This window comes from Leptonotus elevatus, chromosome 12, assembly GCF_054856555.1.
Source record: "Leptonotus elevatus isolate MCC_2025b chromosome 12, RoL_Lele_1.0, whole genome shotgun sequence".
NCBI lineage: Eukaryota > Metazoa > Chordata > Actinopteri > Syngnathiformes > Syngnathidae > Leptonotus > Leptonotus elevatus.
Window position 1 is genome coordinate 3,285,947 of NC_141250.1, and position 26,473 is coordinate 3,312,419.

Below are 26,473 nucleotides of genomic sequence, written 5' to 3' on the forward strand. Positions count from 1 at the left end.
CCAAAGTAATTTCTGTCAGATTCAAAAGGTCTTCATGTCATCTCCAACGGTCACTTGTTGACTGGGTCTTTTTAAGCCGCTATTTTATCTGGTGAATCATTTTATTAGCACCAGAAATTTACAGCAGACCGTCACAACACATTTGGAGCTGCAAAATCTTCCATCTCCATGAGAGTCAGCACACTGTCAGGGAAATATGATTTCAGTCGTTAGATGTACTGTATTATTGTGCGTGTAGTTAGCGGTGCATCTTCTTGAGAACTATTTATAGAATGGGATGTCAGTAAAATTTGAGACTTCTGTGAACATTTTAAGGATGTTATTTAATTTACTGGACTTGAGGGTATTAATACTCTGTTCTTACTGAAAAGTATTTCACATGTGAATGAAAAAAACAACATTACTTGGAGCAAAACCGGAGTAAATAATTAAGGGGAAGCCAACCCAAAGATTTCCTTTACAATATGTTGTATGCGCCCCCACTAGTCTAAACACGGCTTTCAGATTAATATGCATTTGTGTAATATGAGTTAAGCAGCACAATCCATCCATTTGTATCCATCTCAGGGGGCAGCCATTTTGCCACTTATGGCAGCTCAAAATTACATCACAGTTGCTCAGGGCTCAGGTACCAATCACAGCTCAACTTCAGAAAACAGGTACAAACGGGTTGATTTTACTGCTCAAATCATATTCCACAAACACAATATAAAACAGTGTGTTTAGAATAATGGGGCTGAATAGAGCATATTATTCTAAAGAAAATGGTTTTGTGTTGACTACCTTATTAAGGGTACAGGGTGTAATAAGTGATCACTAGATGTAACTATATCATAGAATGCAGCCGAAGTGCATGCATTTATCCTGTGTGAGTTTTTCTTCTTCTTTTTTTTACCGAGAGAGAGCTCAGTATTGTTCAGTAATCTTACCTATTCAACATGTCATCATCATGCTCTCTTGTGTGTGTGTGTGTGTGTGTGGGGGGGGGGGGGGGGGTTGGGGTGTGTGTGTGTGTGTGTGTGTGTGTGTTAGAATCAAATTGTTAACCTTTAATTTAGGTAAATCGAACTCCAAAACCATCATTGAAGGCAACCTCAATGTAGTGAGAAATCAGAATGAGATTCTGGAGCCAGTGGCAGCCGTGACCAAATGGTTAAGATCATCGCCTGCCACCGTGGGCACCCCAATTAAACACCATCCACCCCCAGCACACTTTTGTGTCAATCCACTACTGCGATGGGTCAAATGCAGGTCAAGTGTCATGTACATGACAAAGATGATTCTTCTTCTTCCTCATATCTTGAGAATGGGACCGATTCGCCATTCCTCTTCCAGATCCATCCCAGTAATGTACCGTCGCAGTTTGGCTTAACAGCTTTACAATTGAGCATGTTTCTAACCACGGTGTCTATCCTGTTATTTCATAATTGCACTTTGCAAATTTTTACCAATTTTGCCCTGTATGACATTAATACATACTGTATTGATTATTGTAGCTTCAAGCTCTCTATATATTTGTAGAACTGTTGTTGATCAATATTCCACACCACAAGACACTTTAAAGTGCTCAAGGACTTCAACTGCATCATTGCACATTCGACATCGCCTCATAATTACTGCTCTACTTGTCACTTTTAATGAAATGATGCGACAATTATCTTCATCATCTGCAGTGCCATTGTTTTGTAATTACCATACTACTAGTCACTTTATTTTTGTTTGATGACTCAGTTTTAGAGTAATATTTACACTTGGAAGAGTGTAAAATAAAGAAGTGAAAAATAAATAAGTAAAAGTCACTCAAGGGTTGAGGAACAAACTCACGACCTTCAGCTTTGGAGACAGCCAATCGACGCCCTGAGCAACAGAGCTCCTGCTGTGTGTTACTGTAGTAAGTATATCGCTCGTGTCAGCTGGAATCTTCATAACTCCGAGACCAAAAACATCTTGGAGCTAAGCAAACAGTTGAAGTGGCAAAGCTCAGGTGGTACTGCGGCCATTTCCCAACCTGAAGGTTCCTCAACCCTTCAGTGACTTTTATTTATTTTTGTCAATTCCTTATTTTACTCTCTTCCAAGTGTAAATATTACTCTAAACTGAGTCTATTTGGCCCCATTCGAAATAGGGTCAAATTTACTCTACTCCCTTCTTTGTTGGAGGTTTTCATGCATGCCAGATCCACCACACCAGCATCTACCGAAATTCAAACACAATCTGCTTCTTCCTCTAGTCGCTGAATCGGTGGAAGCTGATGTCTGTGGATCTCACTCTGTTTCATCTATCCTTCCTTCCTTATTTCAGTCTTTCCTTTGGTCTCTTGAGGTCTCCCTAATTTGTTGGAATTGAAATGTTTCTGGGGTTGGTGAAAGATTCTGGTTTGTAACCCTGTAGGTGGTGTCTGGTCGGTGCTGGATTTCACTTTTCTTTCTTTTCTTTGATCCTTCCTCGGGTCTCTTGACAACTTCACGACTCTAGTGGGATTCTAAAGTATTTGGTTTAGGTGAAGGGTATGGGATTCTTAATAGGTTTCAGGTGAATTAATGAGCACAAACTCACACACACATATGCACACACGCACATTTTCACGCACACGCACGCACACACACACACACACACACACACACCCCAACACAATTCACGCTGATGTTCTGTATATGCAAAGATTTATATTTCTACATAGCAAATAAAAATTCAAACACGGTTTTATACTACTGCAAGCTTGACTAAATAAGGACAGAGAGGGAATTAATGGGAAAACGTGAAGTGGGGGAAATAGCTATATAAAGTAAGAAGTGGGTGGAATGCAGTGGTGAAATGTAAATGGTCTCATTTGTGCTGGATGGAATACACAAAACTCAATATAATCTCCATTTTGGTATGCACCAACTCTAAACCAAAGGCAATCCCAGTTGCATTTTATTTTGCCAGAAGTTCAAACTTGGAGCCTCGGAGGAGACGAGGAAGTGCGGTGGAGAAACAGGTGGAAAAATTGGTGAAAAAGTGAGGCAGGAGGAGAAGAAAAAGAAAGTATCAAATGAACACCAAAAAAAGGAGCAGCTTTGAGGTTTTCTTTGTTTAGGACGATGTAGCGGGTTTAGATCACGAACAGGCTGCCCACTACATGTTTACTGCATCTGCTGGCAGAAAGACGCAGAGACTCTTTTAGGTTATTCATGAAAATTAACACATTTTAGGATTTACAAACTAAGTAAGAAATAAAAGACAAATAATCTTAAAATAATATTAATAACCTTAGAAATTCTGCTATTGCATAGTATACAATTCTCAAAACAAAATCAATGAGACTTGATAGCTTGATAAAATAGTTTAAGTCTAGGTTAGATAGCTGATTTTTGCAGTGTGGCTTCACAATGTGGCCCGGTGCTAACGCAACATGTAGATGTAGAGCTGGCATCCATTATTGTTACAGATGCCGTTGGAAGATGTTATGCAATCTGTGCAGCAATCTGCATTTTTCTTAATGGCTTAATCCTTACTTTGGAAAACCAGACCTGACAGCAAATAATGCTGCCATCATGTGTACCAGGAAAACACACAAGCACACACACACACAAAGTCAACAAAGCACCCATGTACATAAGTGCTGTCAGTTTTGTGCCAATCACACACCTGACAGCACTTGAAGCTCAAAAGAATAGTGAATAGCAACAGGAGAATACACTATTGCAGGACATTTGGCCACATTTTGGGGTGGACCATTCCATTGACCAAGGGTGGGCAATTCCGCTCCTCGGGGTCTGGAGTCCTGCAGGTTTTAGACAGAGCTGATTCCAATGAACATGATCATTATCAGGCTTATGAAGAGCTTACTGATGAGCTGATCATATGAATCAGAAGTGTTGGAGAAAGGAAACATCCAAAACCTGCATGACTCTGGCCCTCGAGGACCGAGTTTGCTCGCCCTTGCAACACATTTACCTGTTGCTCATTCCAGTGGCGTAACAACTTGCTGAGAGGCCCCGGTGCAAATAATTGAAGTTGCACTCATTTATTAGAAGGTCACCTTGCAGGCCTTGCGCTCAGCAAAGTAATTTAGGACGCTCCTCATGTCTAAAGACCTTGCTCTCCTGTTCTCAATAGAGAGAATAGCCAATCCACTGAGTCGTTCTTGCATCATTGTAGAAAGGTGCACTTCTGTCTGCAAACAACCAGCACTGCTCACAGTAGGCACAGTGCACTGTGGGAGAATAACACAACCGTGGTCACGGGAGTTTGATACCTGCTTTGGTAGTTTTGGTGTAATAGTTCTCTGAAAAACACCTGTTTCCTTGTTTTTTGTCCTTGTGGAATGGTCCGGTGGGCCTACATGAGCCAGTTATTATATAGCCTTTTGCGTTGGTGTCAGGGGCCGAGTAATTGCATATAATCCTCTGTCTGTTGACAAAAACGTACCTAAAACAGGCTGCGCAGGTGGCGGGGAAGACTTTTGACCGGGAGAAGCAGCGCCGGAACACGGCGGGAGGTTCGTTGTTGTTTCTGTAATCCAGCAAGCCAGTGGCAAGCTAACGGACCCCGGCCGCGCCGGGAGCGGGCCGCTAGACTCCGGCGGGAGCGAGACGCTCGACGCCAGCTTGAGTTTTCCTGGCCTGAACTAAAACATTTATCTATTTTAGGCATTTTTGTTTTAACATCTTAATGGGCCCCTGTGCCGCTCTGCACCGTTGATACTTACGCCATTGGCTCATTCCCATGAATACACAATCCTTACAAGTTGTACCTCGCTGAAGAGCAAATGTGACTAATCAGGATGTATGACTGTGTGTTATGTGTGCATAGCTTTGTAGAAATGAAGGCAACTGGACCTACTCACAACTACAAAATTAACCTGTCTGTAGAGATAAACATTTGAGAAAAGTTTGAAAGGGCTTTGTTGTCATGTTTGTTTTACAAAATGCAGATTGTAACTGTTAACGTAATTTAATTCAAACTTGATACGTTTTATCTGGCCAATCAATCACTTTAAGTCTAAGATTGTACTCTTGTTCCTAGAGAGGAGTTGCTGTTTTAATGTGATGTGAGTGTGATGCCAGCCCGGTGTTCGACACTGCGGAGGTTGGTCATGAAATTTTCATCAGCTGCCCAGTGGCATGGAGTTGCTGAATGTCTGCACTAAATTGCCCCAGGGTCATAAATACTTCATCAACAGAAGACACCTCAGCAAAACTACTCCCTCGGGCTCTCTTTCCTTTACATTCTACTCCTTTCTCTCCAGCACATCACTGCCTACCTCTATCACTGTCTGCCTTTCTCTCTGTATCTCTCTTCTCTTATATACACTGTGTGACTGGCACTCCACAACTCTCCTTGGTTGCTAGCAGTATTTTTCTCACATACACATTCCCTTTCGACATTATAATCCTATTCATCCAAACTTTTTCCATGTATCTTATCATCATTAGGAAACTGAAAACTGGAGCCTATCCCAACTGACTTTGGGTAATGGTGTACACGCTAGACTGTTTGACATCAATCACATTCACTAATACATGCGCAGAAATGTTCACATTTTTCGCACATGTTGAGCGTGTACACAAAATCATCATTGGATTCATGACACGTGTATACCAAACAATTTTCTACACGCACCCGTTTGCTTTCAATGACAACTGCCAATACACAGACAGCGAACGGAAGGTGGCAAAAGTGATGAGAAGTGTAAGGTTTTGGTATGGCTGTGGACCCAAACGCTGGGAAGCAAGGCGGTGAGTCAGGTGGGGATTCAAAAAAGTAATTTAACAAGGAAAAAAAAGGCAAACAAGGTACTCGGGCATACAAAATCAACAAAGTCCAAAAAGCAAGATTCAAAGTATATATTGGGATATAAACTTGACTTAACTGGAGACAGCAAATAAACTGCAACAAGACGTGACAAGGACAATGAACCGTCAAGGACTGAATGAATGTCGCCAACTGCAAAAGGACTGGAGGAAAACATGACAACTAAAATCTACTGTAACTAAAACCACAAAACACAGATCATAGCAGAGAAGTGTAATTTTCATGGTTATTTAGGACATTAGTCAACTAATTAGCAAATTCACAATTGATGTTATCATTAACATTATTATTGTTGTTATGAATGACTGCAGTTTCCATAAATCATGCCTCTTGGATAAATTGAACAAGATGCCAGCAAGACATAAATCAGGTGCAAGTGTAAATGCTTTTAATCCAAGTTAAAAGTTGTTTCCAAAATCTTGGTATTGCGCTGTATGTTCTTTTAGTAATTTTTATTAAAAATATTTGTCTTTCTTTACTTTTAATGTACTTATTTTACTATAAAATGTCTAAATTCCTCTCCCTGTGTGTGTGTAGTTTGTAAAATGCCATTAAAGGTTGCATTTTTTAATTATGTGAAACACATTGTATAACATATGCTATATAAACAAAGATTCAAAAGCTGATCAATATTTGTAGGTAAGATTTTTTAAGGAGGTTGTATGTTTGTTTGCAGAATTGCACAAATTCAATTACAAACATATTGATGAATCACAGATTTGGGTGTCAAACGTACAGTATGTACGCACTATTTAAGCACACCTTTGGACATATGCACTGCGAGTGAATGTCACTGAGAGGAAACTAAACCCACTCTGCCTTCAGTGGTAAAAAATGCCATTGAGGAGCCACTGATGTTGATGATCGCTCTGCAGTGCCCTGTAATCGACTCTTTTGACACCCCTGCTGGTGGTGTACTGTATGTATGCCCCCTTCGTATGCTTTGATTAACCAATTTTCAGCAAAAAATATGCACCCATTTTCACAATTTCTAGAAATAAAAATACATTATTTTACACATTTGTTATATTGAGAGTTGTATTGCCAATTCCTCCAAAACGAAGTTAATGCTCAGGTTTGATTGACACTGTTAGAGAAAAAGCTGGGCATTGAAATATTTGTTAAAGTAAGCTTTTAGAGGTTCAATTGTGCAAGTGGACTTAATGAAGTGTGGTTACTTTATTTTATTTTATTATATTATCTTATTCCGGTCTCTTTTTGTCTCTAGGCTTAATCTTTGAATTTGTGCCAAGAATTCTGCTTTATCACTGCATGAAGCTGCTCGCCAAAAGAATATTTGCTCAGGAAAACTTCAGCAGACTTTGAAGATGTTGGAAAGTGACTGCATTTGTGAGTGTGAGCTCTTGATGTGAAGAGCATAGAAATAACAGTTGGCTCCTGTAACAATGCAGCAATCACTTGAGGAGGGCATGAACCCAGCCCTGAAAGTTTTGATTTCTTTAAATGTAGGAAGAAGATGGGAAATAAAAACAAACAAGTGTGATTGTGGTGTTCAAGAATAAGCTGTCACATTCATGTTAAATGGAGGTGAGCGTGCAACTGTCACCACTTAGTCGGTGCCGCTGATGTACCCCAATTAAACTTCAGCTTTTATGGTAGGCTTTTCTTGTCCTACCAATTTACCCCTAGCAATAAGGCTGACATTTTTGTGCTTACATTGACTGCTATATGGAACTGTTCATAAATCCCTCTATCTTGACTAAGGCCCCAGTTCCAGCTGAAGAAACTGTCCCAAAGAATAAGGATGCCACCACAATCATTTTCTGTAGCCAGTCTTGTATAATATAAGCGAAAATTTAATTATATTTGAGTAAAAGTATCTTACCTAAAGATTTGGATCGATAGTTAAAATATATTTGAAGATTCAAGAAATGAATGGATGAAAAAAAAGAAGAACTTTGATATAGGCTAACTTAGCTATTTTCAATTGCAGCTTAGCATTGCTAACTTACTGGTGGATAGCTTTAGGACAGTAAAGCATAATTTAATGTACAATAGGTTGTGACCTAGCTCACTACATTGTCCAAGTAGCTCTTTTCAAGTAGCACTTTTGGTTTGTTCCATTAGGTATCGCAACAGCAAGTCACTTGTATGGTTTGTTTGGTAGTTACTATGCAGTAGCTAAATCACGAAAATGTTGCATTTTAACATTTAAATTGTGTAAGTTAAGGACAATGTTAAGATCAATGATATTGAACTTCTCTTGTAAGCATATCACCCATAGAAGAGGGCCACCATATAAAATCTGGCCTAAGGTGCCACATTGGATAAGGCGTCCTTGAATGAATTGCTGGTGTGCTCTCACATTGCGAATGCAAGTCTTCATTCATATGAGTACTCAAGTAGCTCATTTGAATCAATTTGAAGTGTTTCAAAGTAACTCCCACTAGAGAGTCAGCGGGCTTGCGGACCAGCAGCGCACATCAGTTTGCACAACAGAGTCACTGCAGCTCAAATTTCACAAATCATATAAGACTTCATGAAAGTTTTTTTTTTTTAAATATATATATATATATATATTAGCATAGTTTTTTAGCAAACTGCATGCTGTAGTGATTAGGGTGACCAAATGTCCTCTTTACATTCTGTCCGGGCATCCGTAAAAAAAAAAAAAATCAATTCATGAAAATGCTTTCATTGTGGGTCAAGTGGGTGGGTCTTGTTACCGCCACTGGTAGACCGCAGACTGCTCCCAAGTCGATTGAAAGTGGTGTAAGATTAAAAAATAAATGGGGGATATGTGTGCATGTTTTTATTGTTATATACCGGTATTAAAAAAGTACCTGAAATGTAGGTCAGCTTTTTTTTTTTTACCTTACTTCCTGAGTGTTCAAATAAAGTCCTAAGAGGTGTCGGCAGCCTAGTTTTAGCTCACTGGTAGTGCTCTACGCTCACAAGCGAAAACATGGTCACTGCGCGTGTTCAAAACAATCTAATCAAGATTTGAACCTCTGAGGAAGGATGGGATGTCTGAATGCAACATTTGCCAGGATTCATTAAACATATTTATCTCTTTTGTCAACTGGCCTTCATTATTAGTCAGTCTACGTGTTTTATTATATATAGTACTGAGAGCAAGGTACCATTTGCTTAACATTCTGAATGGGAGCTGAGAAGTCCTAAGAAAAAAACAAAACAATTTAGAGTCCCACCTAATCTCATGCTTAATAATTGAAACGTCACATGGCAGTTGTTCAGATTGCATTCAGATCAATTTTATGATTTATTCTGTAACTTAATCCATATTTGCTACATACCAAACCAATTTGCATATGTTTATTCCCAGAGGTTTAGAACCTCCAGTAAAGGCAATACGAGTTAATGTGCATATTCAAGCAATTCAGCGTATAATGTTTAAAAAAACGCAAAATAACCTTCACTGTCTATCCTCATGAAACTGAGCCCTGATGACAGAACACATTATTTTTCCATTTGCCCATGCTGGGCTTGATATAGTGTTGAGATCAAAGATGACAATTCATTGGTAAGCGCTGCTGCATTTGTATCCCGGGCTTATTTAACACCCCACAGCCAGGCATAGAGAGAGCTGAATCTGTACTTATTGATCCATTTATCTCCTTGCTTAAGGTCAAGCAAGCCAGTGACAAAACAACATGATTACATACAACTGAACACAGGTTGTAAAATACAGTGAATGGAGAATGCAAAACTGAAAGTATTAGGTTAACTAGATGTAAAATGAATAAATAAATAAATAAATAATGCTGTTCTGTGTCGACAATAACACATCTTTTTTTTCACTGTCTAGGTACAACCTCTAAAATAGCTTTTTCCAAAACATTGGTTCATTTTATATTAAATCAATGACAGACTCGTCAGTGTAAAATTTCGTAAGCTTTTGCATTGATTGTCTGGCATAACCGAGGTTTCCGTTGCAACAGGCAGCTGATTCATTTGAGTGATTAATAACTTGATGTGTAAATTCACAATGATTAGTTTATGTTTGTATCTATATTAAGGGCAAAATATCGTATATTTATGGGTATGGGACGTGGGCATATTTCTAATTTGGGACTCGGGCTGAAAAAGATGGGGCCCCCTACTCACTGTAAGTGATGCATATATCCAGCTGGATTTTATATGATCGTTTGTTTTTTCATCCATCATTTGTTTTTTGTTTTTTTGCTTTATTTTTTATTTTTCATGGCGCTCGTCATTAGAGTCGCGGGTGTTGGTATGTGGTGGGTATGAGGAACAGTTAGCAATTTCATTCATCATTACATCTCACACTTACTAGTGAAATACGCATATATACTGAGCCCCCCATCCCAGATCATCTACACTATTGAAAAGTGCTCAAATGCACTACTGAGATTTTTTTCCAACTCACACACACACACAACTGAAATGTGCTTAAACTCACAACTAGGCATATCAGACATGTTATGATAAACTGTATCACAGTATCACAATATTGCAGTAAAAGCTCTCAAATGTATTATTTTGAAACATTTAATTATTTGTACCAACATAAACAATATTTGCTTCATTAGTAAGCATTAGTAATGGGTGTATTCATTTCCTGGTATCGATAAATATTGATACTCGCAATTGTGTATTGACTACACTCATAAAGTATTGATACTAAGGGTGCTGTGCTACACTTGGACTGTTCTGAAATTCAAAGCGATGTTAGAATGTGCCATTGGGTTATTCAGAGCGCCAGAATCTGGGGTTGCTGTAGCACATTCTGACCACACTGACTACTGCGGATAAGAAGCAGCAGGCAGGACAAGATGGAAGCTATACAAGCGAGATGCGAGGGTTGTGGGCTAACGGGGGATTTCTCGGATTTCTCAGAACGTTAAAAAAAAGAAAAAAAAGAATACTGTGTACTGAAACAAAAAGTGCAATTTTAAGAAGTTGAAATGCATTTGATAGTTATTTTTTCATTATGCTTGTTCGCAAAGGGAGTCCATCAATCCATCAGTGGCGGATGCCCGATTTGTTGACGATTAACGAATAACGGTAAACTTTGAAAAATTGACGGGCTAAACATTGCCAGAAGTGTCATCAATGTCGGATGCCTGTTTCGCTGCCGAATAACGAAAACACTGACTGGTGCCCACTACGCTGAAGCTTCTACTTCTTTTCTGGGACTGCGCCCAGGCACTCTTTTTCTCCTGCAGTAAACAAGTATTCTCCAAGTCGTCACTTTTCTGACTCTGTCCCAGTACTACCGTGTTGTAGATCTCTGATTACAGACCATGGCGATAATGTTTTCCTCGTGTTGAAAATTGCTTGTTGTTGCTATATTTATGCAAGCATTAGTTTAGTGCCCATGTCTCTTATTTTACACAAGGCACATTTTTAGACAGCTAAGGGGTCCTAAAAGGGGGATGTATTGTGTCTGTTGATTGCTGAATGACAGACACTCAGAATTCATTGACGCACTCACCTATGCTGGTTTGATATTTCTCTATAGAAGAATTACTGAACTTTTTTCACGTTGAATATATTCTGACAACCTTCATTCTGGTTTATGTGTTTACAAAATACTTTGCACACTGCACATATTAAAAAATAATTTGTTAGATGTTGATTTGCACATTTAATTTGAATAAATATTAATTGAACTTATTGACAAAACACTTTGCACATTTGTTTGGGGCGGGAAGGTTCGTGGGGCGAGCGGGGGCTGTGGGCCGGTGGGGTGCCTGGCGGGCCTGTTGGAGTGGGGGGGGCGCTCCTGGTTCCTGGGTTTGCTCTCCGGCCGGTGGCCCCTGCGGGGTTTGTGTTTGCTCTGTCCGGGCCGGGGTCGACGGCTCTCCTCTTTGGTGGAGGTTTTCATGCATGCCAGATCCACCACACCAGCATCTATCGAAATTCAAACACAATCTGCTTCTTCCTCTGATCGTTGAATCGGTGGAGGCTGATGTCTGTGGATCTCAATCTGCTTCATCTATCCTTCCTTCCTTTCCTCAGTCTTTCCTTTGGTCTCTTGAGGTCTCCCTAATTTGTTGGAATTTAGATGTTTCTGGGGTTGGTAAAATATTCTGGTTGGTAACCCGTTGGGTAGTAGGTAATTTCTGGTCGGTGCTGGATTTCACTTTGCTTTTTTTTCTTTGATCCTTCCTTCCTTCTTTTCTTTGTCTCCTGACAACCTCACGACTCTCGATGGATTCTGCAGTATTCGGTTTAGGTGAACGGTATGGGATTCCTAATAGGTTTTAGGTAAACTAATGAGTACACACTCACACGCACGCACACACACACATACACACGCACATACTCATGCACATACAAAATAAAAATTATTATTATTTTTTTTTTTAATAATTTTTTTTTAAATAAAGAGAGCAATGATGATGACATGTCGAATCGGTAAAATTACCGAATGAACAATACAATAATAAAAGAAAACATAAGAAGTATTGACAAAAACATCCGAGTGGTGCGCTACGTGTATTTCTTTCTTCTACGAGTTTTTTTCTAGCAAATCTGCCACTTTACAAACTCGCAAATTTGCCACTTTATAAAGTACTTTAATAAAGAACACTTTATAAAGTCACAAACTTACGAATTTTTTCTCGCAAATTTGCCACTTTATAAAGTCACAAATTTGGGACTTCATAAAGTGGCAAAATTGTGAGTTTTTTTCTCTGAATATTGCCCCTGCACTTTAAATATATATAATACGCCGTCGTATTATTCACCACAGTGTTTTGAAGATAAATTATTTTAGTCCTAAATAATTGCACACATAATTTATTTGTATCCTTGCATATCTAGGAAAGCTCTAGTATATCAAATATTTTATTAATATTTGTAGCACCTATTTTTAGACACACTCCCTTCCCACTCTGACCATCTCCAAACTTGTGTCAAATGTCGTTTTTATTATATGCTGCGGGCGGCTGACAAATGGATAGTCGGTGGCAAATGGCCCTCGGGCCGTAGTTTGGACAAAGAGTCCAAGGAAACAATTGGAATTTAATTTAATTAAACAACGGTTTGAATTAATGCCATTGCACATTTCATAGCCAATTTTCCTATCGCTACACCTTCCCCAAGAAGCAGACACACCCCTGAGTAAACTTACTCTCGCCCCCAAAAAGGCAGCGAGGTGTTTCACGTCGTCCTTTTTTATTCGGCTTGTGCAAAACTCTCCTCCCTGAGACGAGGCTGATGTGAGCGTGCGGGCGGCGGAGGCTTCTCCACAGACGCTCTCTCTAGCGCCTTATACAATTCGCTGGTGACGAAATCACCCTCTCAGCATTCGCACTTCTAACTATCCAGTTGATGAGGAGGCGAGCCCATTCCTTTTTTTGCTCGGAATCCAAGGACCCTGCAGCGATAAATCGAGAGTTACCCCGAGGAGTTTACCATGACAGCTACCAAGGAGCAGCCGAATCAAAGGCAGAATCAACCGCAGCAGGATGAGGTGGGCAAGTGGAATTTATTCTGAGCGCATCTATCTCATTTTAGCACTTCAACCACCCGACCTCGTATCATATTGCTTGACTCAGGCGTGTTATTCAGGCGCAGGCTATGTGCGAAAACACAATTTGACCGTTTAACATTCAATCTCCATCCAACGTCAATATTTTTAAGCACAGGTCAGGCTCATTTAATTAGGCTCACGCATCTCAGCATTTAAAACCCCGCCGTGGGCTGTTCGTGGAGCTCGCCGTCAAACTGTAGCAAGTGGGGGAACATGAATGAGAAAGCAAGGGGGTCCGTGCGCTGTGGTGATCGGCTGAAGGGGGAGACTGCGCAGGACGCATTGTAATTCAGCCGTTGCCTCTTGTCAGCTGCCCCCGACACCTTGGGAGGGAACATTCGAGGAAAATCACTTTGGATGGGGCTCGGGCAAAGCACAGCATGCACTCCCGTTTCCAAACGTACGTTGTGCTTGGAAGTCACCTTCAAAAGACACTTAATGGACTCTCATTACAGGGTTCAGGTTTAAGATACCTCCACTCAGGTGGAATCCTCCACTGTTGTTTTCTTGTTGTATTAGAATGAAATCAGGTTTGTTGTCAGGACTGGGGTTTGCAACTTAATAATTACATAGTCTACTTGTTTTATCACCAAATTCCCATGCTTGTTTCACTATTAATTTTTTGTTTCCTTTTTCTAATGTTCTCAATATCTCTTCAGGCATTCCTAACCTGGGTCAATGTACCGTTCCCTAATTTTATAAATGATTCAGCTCACATCTCTTTCACAGCAGCGTTTCCTCTGAGAGATAGACAAGTATGTTCTGGGTGCTCTGAATTAAATTTAGCCTTTTTTTTTTTTAAGAAGATGAAATCCAAACCTGTTCCTTTTGATGTTTTTTGCCTGAATGAGATGGAATTGGAATTTTCTCACTACTATATGTAATGCTCAGTGACCACAACACACTGTGTGTTAACTTGCTCAGTGTTGCAGCTGTATGATCACCATTACAGTGGGGTCTTTAATGGTGCTTGTTGATGTAGCAAATCTTTTACTCAGAGGCTTTTAGATGTCTGTTGCACCTTTCATCAAACAGGCACACCACATCAACTCCAAATATTTGATGATATATGAAAATCCCTGTTGGTCCAAATCAAATGTATTCATTTTCCACTCAGTCGAGAGTTAAATCCCAAATTTCATACTGTTTTCAATTCAAATTATTTATTTTTATTTTTTGGTAAATGGTATCCTATGTAGTGGTACATTCAACTAACTTCGTTGCACGCAACCTGGGTTCAGTTTCCATTCAGTGATGGTGCGAATGTGATTGCGAATGGTTTCCGGTCTCTATATGTGCCTTGCAACTGACAGGCGACCAGTTGAGAGTGTGGTCTGCCTTTCAGCTGGAGTCAGATGGGATAGGCTCCAGCACCTTGTGGTACTGAAAATGGATGGGTATCTTTTCGCTTGTAGTAGTGCCAGTGGTGAAATAAAATAATAACTTAAAAAAAACAGTTAAACAAAACTTAAGTCGGCATGTTAATAATTTTGGGCTCAACAGTAATGTCCGATAGGAGTGGATTGTAGATAACTTAATACTGTTTAACTTCACATTTATTTTCTGTTAAGAAAACCTACATTTAGAACAAAACCAATAATTAAAAGAAGAGAAAGAACCCTTCATAAACTGGTGTTAAATTTGAAGGCATCAATTGAACCAATGTTCTACTAAAGCAGGAACCGAACACAATTTGTCCATTCAAAATTATTGTGCATACATCGCTAATAAATTTCCAAGAAACGGCGATCAATCAGCCCAAAATTTAAGTGGAAATCTCTATATGCCCACTTCAAGCTCTGAAAATAAAATAAGTCTCTCCAAGCGCTCACTCGTCCATATTATTCCTATGCGCTATGAGCCTTTGTGTGAATTATGCGCCTGACTTACAGACTTTACCAAGGTGGAAACATTTGTTGTTGCAGCTTTAGCTTCTTGCTAATGTAGCAGGGTAGTATAATGACATAAAAAAAAGATGCAGTTGCATGAATACGTTCAGAACTCTGTCGCTTCAAACGTGAGGCAATGAGTAATCTCAAAAGCTCTGGGGCGAATCAGTACCTACCTACACAAGAATAATGTTTGTCGTATTTTTTTAAAAGAGGTTGGACAGTCTTTTTTGGCCTAAAGCAGACATTGGAGCCAGCCAAACCCGCCCCTTCCCACTGCCTGTTAACTACGTTACTGGCCGGAAAAGTCAGAATGCTTGATGTAAACAAGCTTCACGCCATTTGATGTCATAAACGGCAATCAATCTGAACCAAAATGTATGCGAGCATCTCTACTTATGTCAACAATCTTCAATTGCTGTAAACCTATCTCAAGGCACTCGATACAGCTTAATGACAAACATACAAACAAAATATTGCTGTAGGGTTGTCACGATACTAACATTTCAAACACGATATCGATACCCATTAGTGTTAATTTTATCCGCCATTTTTAAATTTAGTCTGTTGTAGCCCAGTTTCAATCACGCTTGTTAGTTTTGATCATAGTTAATCAACCTCATCCTATTTTTATTTAATCCATTTTTTGTCGACTATAAATATACTATATATACAAACTCAATTCCCAAAAAGTTGAGACACTATACAAATTGTGAATAAAAACTAAATTCAATTATGTGTGTAAGTGCCAAATTTCAATATTTTGTTTAGAATAGAACATAGATGACAGGTCAAAAGGTTAAACTGAGAACATTTATCATTTTAAGGGAAATATATGTTGATTGTAAATTTCATGGTACCAACAAATCTAAAAAAAGTTGCGACAGGTAGCAATAAGAGGCTGGAAAAGTCAATTGCACTAAAAAAAAAACAGCTGGAAGACCAGTTACCACTAATGAGGTCCATTGGCAACTTGATTGGAGTATAAAAAGAGCTTCTCGGAGTGGCAGTGTCTCTCAGAAGCGAAGATGGGTAGAGAATCACCAATTCCTCCAATGTTGCACAGAAAGAATGTGGAGAAATATCAGAAAGGTGTTTACCAGCGAAAAATTGCAAAAAGGTTGAAGTAATCATCATCTACAGTGCATAACATAATCCAAAAATTCAGAGAATCTGGAACAATCTCTGTGTGTAAGGGTCAAGGCCGAAAAATCCTACTGGATGCCCATGATCTTCGGGCCCTTAAACGGCACTGCAAACAGGAATGCTTACAGTCAGGGAAATCACAGAAAGGGCTCAGCAATACTTCCAGAAAACATTGTGGGTGAACACAATCCACCGTGCCAGCCGCCGTTGCCAGATGAAACTCTACAGTACAAAGAAGCCATTTCTAAAGCAGACCAAGAAGCGCAGGCGTTTCTCTGGGCCAGGGGTCCTTTAAAATGGAGTGTGGCAAAGTGGAAACCTGTTTTGTGGTCAGATGAATCACGATTCAAAGTTGTTGTCAGCACTCAGTTTATAACCCTGCATCTGTGATGGTATAGGGTTGCATGAGTGCGTGTGGCATGGGCAGCTTCCACATCTGGAAAGGCATCGTCAATGCAGAAAGATATATTCAGATTCGAGAAAAACATATGCTCCCATCCAGGCATCATCACTTTCAGAGAAGATCTTGCATTTTTCAACACAATAGTGCCAGACCAAATGCAGCACCAATTACATTCTCTTGGCTGCATAGGATAGCATTCCTATTTCTAAACTTGAGAAATGTGTCTCCTCGATCCCCAGACGTTTGCAGACTGTTGTAAGAATAAGAGGGGATGCCTCACAGTGGTGAAAATGGCCTTGTCCCAACTTTTTTGAGATTTGTTGACACCATGGAATTTAAAATCAACATGGTTTTCCTTAAAATGATACATTGGTTGGCCTAGGCCCAAAAATGATTTGCGTGGAATCAGAGTTTACACAGCTTTTCATTGAAAGGTGTCGTTTTCTGTTTGTTTTTTTTCAAACACAATTATTAACCACACTTAATATACAAGTCCAAAAAGAGCCTTCATTATACATTGGCAAAATCATTTAATAACTCTTTTTGCAAGAAGCTTGCATCATGTTTATGTTAGTGGCTGACATGAGCCAAAGCTATTTCTATCCCAGCCTCTGTCAACCCACAGTCTATATACCGTACATAACTTGATGACAGGCTCTTAACAGAGCTCCTCTTCATCAAAGTTGCATGGCATTGCTGAAGGAATAACAAAAGGGAACGTCTTTGAAGAGTCGCTAAATAATACGTGAAGAGGAATATTTCATGGTTACCTCTTTTAGCATCTGCAAAACAAAGACTCAGTAGTACCTCTGGTAAGGTTAACGTTGCCAAAGCTACGTTGCAGTAGGTTCTCACTTTATGCTGTAGTCAAATTGTCTCATGTTTAACCAGTAAATCTTGAATGCTTCAGGTTAAAAATGTTACAGTTCCTCTGATTACAGTTGCGACTTGCACCTGGATCATCTCTTTAAACCAACGGCAGTTTTGCATCAGCGTGCTACTTCTTTAGCGGCTGTAATAATTATATGCAAATAAATGGACGATGATGCTTTTGAAAATATTTTTCAGTAGCAAAGAATTTGTCAGAAGACATTGTTTAATTACACCAACCACAGCCAATTTAAAGAATAAAATCATTAAACTTGATCACTGACCCTGCTATGGTCGAAGCGATTTCTGTTTGTTTACTATATTAAATTTGTATTCTCATTCATTTATATCCATACTCCATACAGATTAGAACGTGGCAAGTATGGATGGCCAAATGAAATAATTAGATGATAAATTGCAGAGGTGGCAAATCCAGGTTCAGGTTTTTCTTTCTGAACCTGGATTTGCCACCTCTGATGAATTGACTGTTGAAATCTGAGAATGTGTGGAATCTGTTGCTTATCAACTGCAACCTGATTCAACTAAGAAAAATATGAGTACTGTACTGGCTCGAGGTGGAAATCTCTCTCAGTTCGATTTAAATACTAATTATCCATGATGCATACTGTTGAATCAGTATTTTTTTCTAAATGTTTTTATTTTCCGACTGTATGAAACATACTACTTTTAAAATGACCTTAATTTTCATGATTAAAATAAATTACAGGTACATTAACTTTCATTATACTTTTTTTTTTTAATTAAATAAAATGGAAGAGAAACAAATTAGATTGTAACATTTGGCAAAAAAATGTTTTTCAGCATTGCTAAAAAACACATTCAAAAAAAATTGCCAAACGCACTAGACCTGGATCACAAAAAAAAAAGAAAAAAAAAAGAAGAAGCCATAATTCCTTACAAATAGACTTTCAATTAAAATCCCACAATCATAGGCAATGGACAATATTTCGATGAAATTTTGGATAAAATGATTCTTTTTTTAGAAAAACAAAGTCGTCTTGCTTTGCTTGTTTGCCTTGTAGAGCGTACAGATTGTGGTGTCACTAAAATACTGTTTTAAGAATGGTTTACAGGTTCTTCGGCTCTAATGTGAGTCATAACTGAGCTTTTAATCGGCACAAAGCTAAGGTAGGAGGAGTAACTGTAAATTTTCTGTGGACCTTGAAAGATCAATCAAAATGCTTAAATCGGCTGGCACTCACAGCATCCCTTTTCTGAAAATGTCTGGCAGTCAAAGAGTTAAATTAAGATTTGACAAACTTGGACTAGCATCATACGAACCCAGATTCTTATGGAGCCATATGTTTGAGCAACAATAATGACAACACAGATTAACAGTTGCGTAACAACGCATGTATTGTAACAACATGAAAAAAAATGGTATGGAAAAGAATAAATTGAAAGAAAATTGTGCGCACCCAAAAAAAAGCTCAGTTCTTTTGATTAAACTCAAATCGTTGGGTCCCTTTCTATAAAGTTCACTTGTCCTGTGTGACTGTGTCACATCTAAGGGTAAATCCAAAAGATGCATGAAATGTTTGTCCTACCACGGCCAACCGTTCACCAGGGAGTATGAAGTTGTGTTTTTGTGTGTGTGTTCTTTCTCCTCGAAGGTTCTTGGGTTAGCTTGCCATTCAGATGTGATCCAGAATCGTGAACTGGTCCTTAGATTCGCCCCTATCCAAAAAAAACTGACCTAAAGACATGGTCACATTTGGATCTATTCATCTATATTCAATACAAAATTACTAAAGACTTCAAATATCAATACCATGTGCTACATATGATCCAAAACCTTGTAATTCAGTACAAATTATTAGTTTTGTTTTGTTATACAACAGTTCAATATCAATATTCAATTATAAAGACTAGACATATTTAACTCAAACATATTGAAATACTCTTAGAATCAGTCAGTCAGCTTCAATAAGAATTTCAAAACACTAGCGTACTTAATTAATCTTCTTACTTTATAGGCCTTGTAATATAATGAAGAGTTGCACTAAAAATTCACCCCTTTATCTGCATCAATTCACAGTTGGAAATACATAAATTATCTTACAGCAATTGCATTGTAAAACAAAACACATACAAAACATTCCCCTTTCGTTTGGCAACTGAAAATGTAATTTAATCTACTTCACAGCTTCTTTTATACAGTTAACTTGTTTTAACAGGCTATTAGCAATGGCGAATAGGGTGTCTATTCGCTACGTTCACACTGCAGGCAAATGCGACCCAGATCGAATTTTTTTGCCCAAATGCGACCTGTATCTGACTTTTTTTTGTGTTAGTCTGAACCTCTCAATTCCGATTATTTTCATATCCGACCTGGGTTACTTTCATATGTGGTCCTAGATTGGATACGTATCTGAATTTTTGCAATGCGACCGCAGTCTGAATGGCCAGGTCGCATATATCCGACCTCGACGTCATCAAAAGTCTAAAATGCGCACCGCACGGGCAGTGGCATTAAGCTTGATTTATGCTTGACGTATCCGCGAGGTCCGTACGGCTCGGGAGATGTACGTGAATCGGCAAAGTTGTTTCGAGTAACAGTTGTGGCTTTATATTTGACTTTAATTTAATCCCACTTGAAACATGAAGTAGCCTATAAAAATTACATTTGTGGTGGTGATATTAGTAATGTAGCCATGCAGAAGGCTCATTTTTTACACACGGCAATGACGTGATGTCATCGTTAGGGAGGAAAAAAAAGGAGCGGTTCCGTGAGATGAGGCGCTCGAACAGGCTTGCCTCATTTTCACAAAATATTATTTCTATCTCCTCCCGCATCACTACTCTAGATATGAGATGGTAAAAATATGAGCCCCGACGACGGACTTGTAAAAGTTCGTGGCACTGACACGCTGGACCATACGTATTTACTTCCGCAAACACAGTGATGTTGTATCTTCTTCTGCGCATGCGGGTGGGTCACTTTGGGGACGCATTACATCCACACAGCAGACAGGCTGAGGTCGCAATTAATAAGTAATGTAAACGCTTACTCCCAAAAAAAAAATCAAGATTTCACCCAAAAAATCGGAAGTATGCTTTGAAGGCTGGGTGCCGTCGAATGCTCTCACCACATACAAGAAAAGAAAAATGGGGGGAAAGAAAAAAAAGTTCTCCAGCTCTGGTCCAACCTGCATTTAGACTAGCCACTGTTCAAAACAGTATTCACTAACAGTAAGTAACAGTAAGCAGGTCTCAAATCTACTTTACCACAAAAAGCTTTCCAAACTTTCTGCTTGTGTCGCTGCTTCACCTCCTCGTAACTGTGTCACGTCACTCACGGAGTAAAGAGGCAGTCTAGAGCAGAAGCGCGCCTTAACTGACCTCTCAATCCATAGGCTGAATGTGACCTATGCTGCTTCTGATTGGCTGAGGGCACGGGGGGCCTTCAAGTGCACTTGTGAAAATTAGTTTTTACAATACAAATGCCGCCTTTAATTAGGCGGCATGGTGGCTGACTGATTAGCACGTCCGCCTCCCAGTGCAGAGGACGTAAGATTGAGTCCGGGCTTCGGCCTTTCTGGGTTGAGTTTGCATGTTCTCCCCGTGCTTGCGTGGGTTTTCTCCGGGTACTCCGGTTTTCTCCCACATTCCAAAGACATGCATGGCAGGTTAATTGACACTCTAGTCTAAATTGTCCCTAGGTGTGATTGTGAGTGTGAATGGTTGTTCGTGTCTGTGTGCCCTGGATTGGCTGGCAACCAGTTCGGGGTGTATCCCGCCTACTGCCTGAAGGCAGCTGGGATACGCTCCAGCGCCCCCGTGACCCTTGTGAGGAATAAGCGGTCACGAAATTTAACAATACAAATGCAAAAACAATACAATAATTATCTTTCTCTTTTCAGTTTGTTTTAAACAAATGTTATGTCTTTATTACTCTATTTTCTCGGTCTCCCAAAGTAGATTTTACTTCTTAACTTAAATTTGTACCTGTGTTACACTAAACAGCGCACAAGGACCCCTTTGTAGTCTAACAATATGCCCAATGTAAAATACACTAACTCAGCACTGAACTAAAGCATGCATTAACACAGCATTTTTATCCACTGATGTTATCACACCACAACCAAAAAGGTAAGGTATTTTTTATTGTTTAAATAATGTAAAGGTGTACATGTTTTTTACATAAATAAAAATTAAAATAGGAATTTTCAGTTTTTGGAGCCTAGGAACGGATTAATTGCATTTACATTATTTCCTGTGGGAAAAAAACATTTTGGAGGTTGAACAATTTGGACTTTGAATACTTCACTTCAACAAATTGTGTTCAAACTCTGAGGTACCGCTGTATTGAGATAGATCGGCATTTTTTTTTAAATTACCTATAATCGAGAAATTGTATGTATCAAAATCATTAATGGTATCGGTACTTGGTAACGGTGACTACTCAAGAGTTGAGTACTCGTACTGGTATAAAAAAAAGTGGTACAGAACATTCACTTTTTAATAAAAATTTTAAAATTTTCATGCGTTGGTTACATATTTATGTGAAGTTTGTATGGTAAAAAGTTAAAACATACTCTCATAACAGTGGCTTGGGCACATTTAGAAAGCATGTGACGTCCTGGCTGTAAGCTTTATTTCTTTATTTATTTTTAGAAATTGCAGCGTTACATAGAATCTCAAAGCTATTCATTATTGTCTTTAATGTGAAAAAAAAATATGTTGGTGCTTTTGCCATCACCTGCAGTTTTAAATGGTTAATCAGTACTCTGAACAATAACGACTCATGACAGCACTTGTCACATATGTAATCTTGGTAAATTTCAAATTGACATGATTATCAGTAGTAGATTGTCAGTGGCCTTTGGAACTGACAGTTTCTTGACATGAAGTGGCATGTGTACAGATACAATGAAAAGACACTTAAGAAGCTGATCTCAACCGTGGCTTTGTCATTTCCTCTGCACTTTTTTTTGGGGAGTACTAATGTCCACTCTACTAACAATTTTACAGCTCACTGCCTTCTGAATCCTTCGTTGTCAGCCATAGGTATAAAATCGTGCAGCTCCACCTCTCAGCCTCGTGGAGAGAAATCATTTCCTGTGCACATGCACTCAACTCCATGGCAATGACTTTATTTTTCTATTGTTAGGGAAGTCAGGTTCTCTTTCAATTTTATTTCTCTTGATAAATGATATCTGTTTTTCAACTGTGTAGAAATGGCTGGAGTCTTATCTGCAGCCTGCAGTGTCATTAGTTGGAATGCAGTCATCTGCTTCTAATTGTATAGGAATCAGATATTGGACTGCAGGGGAGAATAACATCATAATGTAAAAATACATTTAAATGTGCTGGAAACATTAGCGGAACTGTGGAAGGGAATGCCAATAAATAGTTTACCATCCTATGTTGATCTGCTGTTATGCTGGAGGAGACCACCATTTTTCATCAGTGCTATGTGGGGGGGGGGGGGGGGGGTCATAGACCAGGGTTTGACTAACCATCTGGCATACAAGGCAGATGCCTGGTGCGTAGGGTCTTTTGGGCTCAATGCGGTGCTATTCAATTGTTATTTCCTTCATTTTATCCCACGAAAGCAGCCCACAATTTAGATGGATCAACCCACCCATTTACAATATAGACAGTTAACTGAACTAATCAACATCAGTGGCAAAGCTATGTGGGTGCCAGGGGTGGCCAGGTGTCATATCAGAATACATGTTTTTAAAGAATCTATCTTTAGAATAGAACATTTCATTCTTATTGATATAAATTAATATTTTCACACCATAGACTGAGAAGTCATAGTCTATCATACAGTCATGGTTTCATGAAATAAAATGCACACATATCCAGAACCTTGCGGAACACATTCATAATACAATACAATTATTATTATTTTTTTTTTATTAATCAGGGACACATTCAGAGTGTGCTGCCAGTTGCCCATCCCTGCTGCAGGGTTTATGAACTGGTCTGAACCAATTACCCACAGTTTTTAAAATGCTAGTAAGATTTGAATATAGCCTCACTTCACTCCCCGCCACTGCACCGTCCTCTTGTGTTTCTGTGCAAAAGAAGGCAGCTCACTAATGTGCGCGGTGATACACCAAGACAGCTACATGGCTAGCATGATTTATTCCTGATGGAATATGGCAAAAAATTACTTGTTTAATGTTGTATTATCATATTTTTTGGAAAAAACACTCAATGAAATAATGTAGTATAAGAGCAATATATTTACACACACGCGCACAGTATTTTATATAACAATTTGAGTGAGAACAGTAACGATGGTGGTTGCAGCCGTATGCGTCAGATCTAGGACACCAGCATTTATTCCAGAGAGCTTTTCAGTTCCTTCTTAACTTTATTTGCTAACTGGAGTTTCTGTAAATAGGAACCTACAGTTTAACAGTATCCTTTGTGAGAGTCTGCTTGTCCCCTCACAGATCCCACGAGGATCTGTGAGTGGTGGTGCGTGTAAGGAAATGACTGCCACACTTTTTGGTCATACCTTCTCACTGCCACAACTTGTAAAATAATAATTCAAAAATAAATTAAAGACATAAGATGGTACTAGAGAATAATCATTTTTAAAGAGATCCTTTTAATAATTTTCCACTGTCTGGTCATACAGACAGTTTTAATATGAGGTTGTTGTTTTTTTCTTTAACTGCAAAACTCTACCTTTAAGTCTTTGCCTATTTAAACACGAAAACTCCATTCATGAAATCGTATGAAATCCACAATTCACCACTTATGTCACTACACTCACTTGTATTTCTGTTCCTTGTATTCTTTGTCCTCTTCAGATAGTGCTAAAACATGTATAAAGTTGTATTATGCATCAGGGTTCATGCAGTTATGCAACTTACACTAACTAATATTGTCCATATAAACAATACGCACTATATTTGTAAATATATGTTTCACATTCTTATAGTTGTTGGATTATTTTGGTTTGGTAATTTTATAACTAGTTTGCAAGCTGAAAAGTTTGGTCAAGCCTGAATTGAACTGTTGCACGTTTCTGGTTCCAATGCCAATATCTGATGATCTGTAAAAAAATAAAATAAAATAAAAAAATGTTAATTACTTGCTGTCTGTGACACACTGTAGCAGTCTGCAACCCACCAATGGAGAATCACTGCATAATGATGAATTAATCCAGTCAAATTAATCAGGGGCATTCAGAGGTGCTGCAATTCATTGTAGCAGCACAGTTATGTCTTAAAGGCTATTTTTTGACTGCCATATATGGATTATGAAAGGAAATGGAGATATTTTAGTAGCATTGCAATTATAGTTGGCTTGGATGAGCTCCAGACCCTGCAACCCAGAATGAATGAATGAATGGATAAATATTTTATGTTCGGCTGCATACACAACACAGAGAAGAAAACAAACATCACTTCGAATAAATCAATCAACCAAAAAAGGTACTGTATAGGCTGAATCATCTGTTTTATTATTTTCTAGCCTCTACAGTCCAATGAGTCACATACAATTACAACAATACAAAATAGTTTACTACATTCAATACATTGAATGAATCTTCAGTAATTGTGTCTACTTCCAAAGATAAGGTAAATCCATGTCAATAGCATTCCAGAATTTGTGGCGGTACGACACAAGTTTCATATGAAAAAGAGGGGCCCCGCAAAGCAAGTTTGTTAAGCACAGTTTTATGCCTACAAGGAGAGAAGTGTGATTGTTTTAAAAGTATCTCACCTGGACCAGACCAATGGCGTGGCCTTGTCTGTCCATAAATCTTAGGGTAGAGAGAAATTAGAAATTTCACATCTTATCTTAAATAAGACCATACAAGTAGCATTGTTTAGTTGTTTTTTTTTGGACTAAATGTAATTTAAATAAAACATGTCTGTAATACTTCTTGTCTTTGTTCATACACTTTTCAAGGGCAATCCAGAAGAGCGTAATCTCACAGCTATAATCCACCTCCTCCTGCTCTGTACCTACATGAGTCAATTTTTACACTGTATGTATTGTAATAAATAAATAATGCAGGATCTTAAAAATTTAAAATCTAGCACAGCATTGATGTTCATGCTTATATTGGTTGGTCTTTTATTTTGAAGTTTGCGTGTTGGCATGCATGTTATGAACAAGCATTCTGGCGACCGGTTTAACTTTATTCTATGCGTGAAAGCATGACATACAGCACTGCAATATTGTTATGGTAAATTTTCCTCAAGTTTTTTTGCCCATGTGATAGGTCCAGGCATGACTTATAGGGTAAGGCACAATAATTACCTCAATTATCCAATCAGGGATTGAGTTAGACGATTTAAATGTATAGTCCAAAGGATTTGTTTTTGCCTGTCTGGGACCTTTCTGGGTGGAGATTTAACGTTTTCCTTCCACAGCCAAGCCACGGCGGCAAGCTGCTATCAGTGGCATTTGCAAATTCAACTGTTCCTGATTGGTGGGCTGGTTTCACGCTCGTTCCTGGTTTGCTGCTGTCCTCAGCTTTCTCGAGCGTCAGTTTTGAATGTTGTGTTTACAAACAGCAATGGAAAAATGTCAAACCATTCCTTTAAACTGAGAACACAAATGACAATCGGCCACACCTGAGCCTTTTCTTACCCTCTAATCAAAGTCAGCCAAGGCCAGATTCTCGAATGTCTGTCAAAAATGATCCAGAGCGATTATCCTGTGGTGTGGAGCGTGTGAAGAGTGAATTTTCTCTCCTCAATCTGCTCAGCGAAGGGCTTAAAATTGTAAGTTTTAAACCTGTTCAATATTTACAACCACAAATCTTTGTGGTCAACACCAGGTTTGGCTAAGCCAAGGATTTTGCAATTGTGGCGAGTGTTTAAAGATGAATAAGGAAGTGACTTAACCATGTTTTTTTGCTAGTGTTTGAGTGTTTCT

At 38.9% G+C, this 26,473-nt stretch overlaps 1 protein-coding gene across 2 annotated transcripts in view; it reads left to right on the forward strand.

Moving 5' to 3' along the window:
* The window catches only part of dpp10 (dipeptidyl-peptidase 10 (non-functional)), a 166,659-nt gene that overhangs the window by 58,608 nt on the left and 81,578 nt on the right, over positions 1 to 26,473 (forward strand). The window contains exon 1 of one of the 2 annotated variants that reach the window (XM_086090714.1): positions 12,927 to 13,225. The exons of the other annotated variant lie outside the window; for it this stretch is intronic. Within the exon in view, the coding sequence (XP_085946840.1) occupies positions 13,169 to 13,225 (57 nt within the window). The 5' untranslated portion in view covers positions 12,927 to 13,168. Of the gene's footprint in view, positions 1 to 12,926; positions 13,226 to 26,473 lie in introns of those variants that run through there. 2 annotated transcript variants of the gene reach the window in all.